The sequence below is a fragment of the Pteropus vampyrus genome, unplaced genomic scaffold, assembly GCF_000151845.1.
Source record: "Pteropus vampyrus isolate Shadow unplaced genomic scaffold, Pvam_2.0 Scaffold15, whole genome shotgun sequence".
NCBI lineage: Eukaryota > Metazoa > Chordata > Mammalia > Chiroptera > Pteropodidae > Pteropus > Pteropus vampyrus.
The window spans coordinates 14,182,634-14,188,654 of NW_011888796.1; the positions used below are offsets into that span (position 1 = coordinate 14,182,634).

At 32.6% G+C, this 6,021-nt stretch overlaps 1 protein-coding gene across 1 annotated transcript in view; it reads left to right on the forward strand.

Annotated features, from left to right (window-relative positions):
- The first annotated feature begins 1,344 nt into the window (after nucleotides 1–1,344).
- SAV1 (salvador family WW domain containing protein 1) overlaps nucleotides 1,345–6,021 on the forward strand; it is a 21,604-nt gene continuing 16,927 nt past the window's right edge. The window contains exon 1 of the mRNA XM_023527257.1: nucleotides 1,345–1,813. Coding sequence (XP_023383025.1) covers nucleotides 1,375–1,813 — 439 coding nt within the window. The 5' untranslated portion in view covers nucleotides 1,345–1,374. The remainder of the gene's footprint in view (nucleotides 1,814–6,021) is intronic.

A 6,021-nucleotide genomic window follows, 5' to 3' on the forward strand; every position in this document is an offset into this window, starting at 1 on the left:
CTCTGTCTGTCACCAGATTGTCCTCTATATTTGTAAGACTGTTTTTGATTAGCTTGTGCTTTTTGTTCCTTAGATTACACATATAAGTGAAATCATATGATATTTATCTTTCTCTGACTTATTTCACTCAGCATAATAACCTCTAGGTCCATCCACGTTGTTGCAAATGATAAGATTTCATTTTTTTAATGGCTGAGTAATATTCCATTGCATATATGAACCATAACTTCTTTATCTGATCATCTGTTGATGGGCATTTAGATTGCTTCCATATCTTGGCTATTGTAAATTGTGCTGCCATGAATATAGGGGTGCATAGATCTTTATGAATTATTGTTTTGGTTTTCTTTGGATAAATACCCAGAAGCACAATTCCTGGGTCAAAAAGTATATCCATTTTTAATTTTTTGAGAAACGTCCAAACTGTTTTCCATAGTGGCTGTACTAATTTACAATCCCACCAACAGTGTATGAGGGTTCCCTTTTCTCCTAATCCTCACCAACACTTGTTCTTTGATTTACTGATGATAGTCATTCTAACACATGTTAGGTGATATCTCCTTGTGGTTTTAATTTGCATTTTTCTGATGATTAGTGACCTTGAGCATCTTTTCATATGTCTACTGGCCATCTGTATTTCCTCTTTGGAGAAATATCTGTTCAAGTCTTCTGCTCATTTGTAAATTGGATTGTTTGCTTTTTTTCGTTGTTGACAGGCTTGGTGTTTTTTGAACTAATTCAACATTTGTGTGCCTTTGTGAAATGAGATCTTTTAATTTTTTTCATTTACATAGCTAAATTTTTGGCTTTCCAGCTTTTTTGATCACTGTACTAGTGCTCCATAATTCCAGGAGTAGGAAGACCAGGTTAATAATTTAAAAATCTTTTTAAGGAAATCTACCTTTACATGTTTGGGAATAGCATTATGTTGTTTTTATTTTTGAAATTGTGTTTGCTTGAAGAAGGATTTGGGGGAATTTTGAAAATGAAGTGAAATCAACAAAACTATAATCTTAAATTATGTTGGTAGCTATTAGATTGTTTCCTATTTTTACATTTAATCATGAATATCTTATTAATATGTATTTCATATTTAAGTTTGTTAATGTTTCATCATATTATGTATGGTAATATGTGGAATACATTTGATTCTACATGTTTGTACACATTATAAATGCATTTGAATGGGAAAATATTAATCAACCTCAACTTTAAAATGCCCAAGTACTATCTTAAATCAAAAGTTTTAATTGTGTTTTCTTAAGTCTATTGAAATTTTGTATTTTGGAGCGATAGATATGTGAACAACTTTTAAAAAGCATATTTAATAATTACTAAAGTGGTCATTTTATTCTTTGTTTTATTATAGATCTCATGCCTTCATTCATCCGGCACGGTCCAACCATTCCAAGACGAACTGATATCTGTCTTCCAGAGTCAAACCCTAATGCCTTTTCAGCTTCTGGAGATGGAATAGTTTCAAGAAACCACAGTTTCCTTAGAACTCCAATTCAAAGAACACCTCATGAAATAATGAGAAGAGAAAGCAACAGATTATCTGCACCTTCTTATCTTGCCAGGAGTCTAGCAGATGTCCCTAGGGAATATGGCTCTTCTCAGTCATTTTTAACAGAAGTTAATTTTGCTGTTGAAAATGGAGACTCTGGTTCCCGATATTATTATTCAGATAATTATTTTGATGGTCAGAGAAGGCGCCCACTTGGAGATCGTACACATGAAGACTATAGATATTATGAATACAACCACGAGCTCTTCCAAAGAATGTCACAGAATCAGGGGAGGCATGCTTCAGGTAACTTAAAATTAGAGCTATTACATTAGTTTAGATTCTTTCATACTTAATTTAAAAGTATAAAATCTTTTCTAGATTTTCTCGGGAAGCCAACAGATATTCCTAGAGAAATACTTCTCTATTTTGCCAGGCTTGCTAAGCCAGCTTGCAAATAATCATTAACCTACACTGAGTGAAAGAATTTTGTGTCCATTAATTTTAACTCATTTTATAAAAACTTGGTACTTACCTGAAGGTTATCTTGACTGTTAATACTATGAACCTTGAAAACCTAGATAATTTAATGTCTGTGGTTGGATTGAACCTAAGTTTAGGTTTGGTAGAATGGAAAGGTTAGGGTTTCAGAGAACCTGGATTTAAACCTAGGAAAGGCAAGGCATATAAGAAAGAATTGGGCATGGTAGGTGATACTATGGGCAGCTACACCATTACTTAGCTAGAACCTGCAATTTCTCTTAACAAATCATAGTTCAATAATTAGTTCCCAATTTGATCAAAAAGACTTATTGTGAAATGATTAATTGCATGTTAAACATGTCTTTTTATTCTATTTTGGAATGGGCAAAAACATTAGCCATATAATTTTTTAAAATCTGCTTTCCATATTTGCTGACTTGGAGATTCTTGTACAAGTTGCAGAAGAGAGAGGAGCAGTACAGTTCTGCTCTATTCCTGAAGTACCAGAATACACCAGATACACTGAAGCAAGCTGAAAATTAAACTTTTTCATTAGATTATTTTTTCCTGTAAATTATAGGCTTTAAATTTTGGCAGATTAAAATAAAAAAATACATGAGACATTTACATTTTAGCTCTCAAAATTTCAAATAAGATGACAAAACCAATTGGAGCATGAGTATTTTGAGTGTAGAAAACATTTAGTGTGAATCATATGGCTAGCATTTTCCCTCACATTCTTGGTACTCCTTTCTGGTACCTTATTTGGGGGAACAAAACCAATGTATACAAAATAATCACAGAATAGTTTGTATACTTTGTGATATTAACTGTAAGTTTAATAGGGAATCAGAAGAGAGATAGGGTAAGCTGGAATACTAAGAGAATGATTTGTGGACGAGGTAGGACTTCACTGTGCTTTGAGCTTGGACTTTAACGGGACAGAGAAGGGCATTTTAGGTGGAAGATTGGGAATAGCCCATTGAAAACAGAGTAGACATGTTGTAAATCCAAGGAACTGTATAGTTCTGCCTAGTTTGAAGAAATAAGATGTAAAGTGGAATGGAGATTTGTGGTCCAGCAACAAGCTGTAGGATTGAAATTTGAATTAAGTAAAACCATTGTAGATTTCAAAAAAAAAAAAAAGACAAGTCATTTTATGAAAGCACTGTTTAGAGATTAGTTTACTAGTTGTACTCAGGGTATATTCCCAGAGAAAAGAGGACTGCAGGTACTGGTTTTATTGGAAAGGAAAGGGAAAATCTATGACATTTTTGAAGGAAAAATGAGAATTATGGGTTTGGGAGAGTAAATCACTAAAGTTTTTAAAATTGAGGAATAGCGTTAAATAGATGGTAAGAGCAGCTTATTTTGTGAAAGTCGACATTGGGGTCTCATTGGGACATTGTAGAGGAAAGGTTTTCTAGGCATAGAAATAACTGTAATGAGCATGGGTGAGTGTCTTTAATTTTTAAAAAACTTCTAGGTTAAAGGATTAGATAATTATATACATCAGTGTTTATTTTGGCTATTTCTAATATCTTGTTTTAAACCTCAGAAATTGTTTTCCAACCAAAATATTAAGTTTAGCTCATTTATATTCTTTTAGTGTAGTATCTGCTTATTATAGGAAATTTTCAAAATGCAGACAAGTACTCATCATAGCAGAGATTCTTAATATTTTAGTTATTTCCTTCATCTTTTTTCCACAACATTCTTTTTTTAATATTATTGTAATTGAAATCTGTGAAGTTTCATATCCCTGCATTTTACTTGAATTAGTTTCTTAATATAATACGATATTTATGCGTAGTTTCCGTGACTCTAATCTTTCATTTGGTTCATGTTCGATGGTTAATATTTTATATGTTAATGAGGACCGTCATGACCTAGGTTGGGGACATTGGAAAAGGGGAGAAGTGGTACACATCTGCATTGATGAGACTTGGCCTAATGGGGTTTGAAGGATGAGGAAAAGAGGAGTCATATAGGATTAGCACAGCACCTGGCTAGATAGGAGGAGCTCCAAAAATAAATGGTTGATTAAGTGGATGAATCCAGAGATATCAAGTCTGAAGTCTTAAGAGGGTTTTGGTAGCTGAAGGGTAGCAGGAATAGCTTATAACATAACAATCTGTTCACGATTAATACAGATTGTTCTTTGCGCTCACTTTTCCCATGTATGTTTATATCACAAACATCACTGATAGCTCATTAACACTTTTCTGCCTGAATATAAGTATGAAGAATTAATAATATGTTGAAATCCTGTTTTAAATTTCTGATTTGCAAAATATCATTGAGAAAATACTTCAAGAACTAAATTTCTCCTGATCTCTTAGGAGCAATCTGACAGTTTTTGTAAGTCTAATGCAGACTTTAAAGCAATTTTCCAATCACTATTTAGAAATAAATATAAGTTAATTGGATACTTTTTTCAAATTAAAGAATGCCATTTTAAAAAGATTTGCTTTTATTACAGAGGTTATACATACTTGAGAAATTTTACTTAACATCGATTTATATTGGGACAATAAGATTTAATATTTGACCTTTTAGGAAAAACCTGCTTTGAAGGAGTCTCTTAGGTTGCAGAGAAGAATTAATAACCAATTATTAACCAAACAGAAAAGCCTAACAATTGTCTTTTCCAGAGGAAAAAAATCTGAATGTGAGACAATAGCAAAAAGCTTCTTGAATTCATTTTGAAAAGATTTGGGACTTATTATATTTTTAAGGTTTATGCTAGAGAGAGTTCAAGGATGTTGAATGAATTGAAAGGAAAAAATAAGTATGTGGGAGGGTAAGGATGTACTATAGACAGATTTATTTTCACGAGCTTTAAATTTTGATTGCTGTTACTAATGTAATAAGCATAAAAAAGGTATGGAAGGAAATGGTTTTGTAATGAGTTAATGAAGTTAGTAATTCCTGCCTATTATTATTTAGACTTTCCAGAAACACCTATCCCAGGGGTTAACTTCATCTTATTGTATTTGGCAGAAGCACAAAGACAAATTGTATTATATCTCAAAGGGTTTTAGGGTCTAGCAAGTTCTACCTTTAACCGTGAAATTTGACCTTTAATATTTTGGCCTACTTATCAGCCAGGCACTTAACTGTATGTGCCAGAGGAAGGGAATCCTGCTGTTAACAGGAAGTCTTTAGTTAGAATACTAAAGGCAGATCGAATTCCTTTGTTCTGCACTTAAGTAACTTAGTTTTATACAGTTTTAAGCAACATACTTTGAAAACTCATTTTTAAAGACAAAGACGTCAAGTTATAAAACTTAAAATGGAAAGTGTCAGGCTTAAAAAAAAAGTGGAGTTAAAAAAAGTTCGTTTATTCCAGGATATGCATAAATATTTAATCATCTTTTGAGGATGGGTTAATAATCTTTGAGTTAATAATCTTTAGGGATACAACTTTATTTGTAATTATGTTGCCAAGGAGGCAGTTGGCTTGCTTCAATAGTTAGACCTCTCAATCAATATCTCGATTATAACATGGGCTATAATTGTTTAGTATTACCTTTGTAGACCTTTATTAGAGGTCCAGATTCCATTTTGGTCTCTGTAGCCACTACAAAATTAGGAAACTAGAATTTTTGAGCTTTGTAAGGGCAGCTTTGTAATCACAGATATCTGCCTGGTTATATGAGATTAAGTTCTTTGGAGGCATATCTAGTGAAAGCTTGGTAGACAAAATAATACTTGTTGCCGTGTCTTTGGGAAATTATGTGTTTAGCTTATGAATATTTTACTTTATTTTATATAAATGGAAGGTGTGCATTTAGTTCCTGCAAATGGAAGTTATTTTGACTCAGAAACAAGTTCTAATTTTCCACTGATTGAGTTTAAAATTGGTAGCTTGCTTTTTCTTAATTAGTAGCAGTCATATTTTTCTTTGAAGAATTACAGATGCTCTTTTGTTGCTAAGATTACATGGTTAGTAATATTGTTATTCGACCTTATACCATCTGTGTGGCCTTTGGTAAAATGACTTACTTGAACCTTGGTCTCCTCATCCG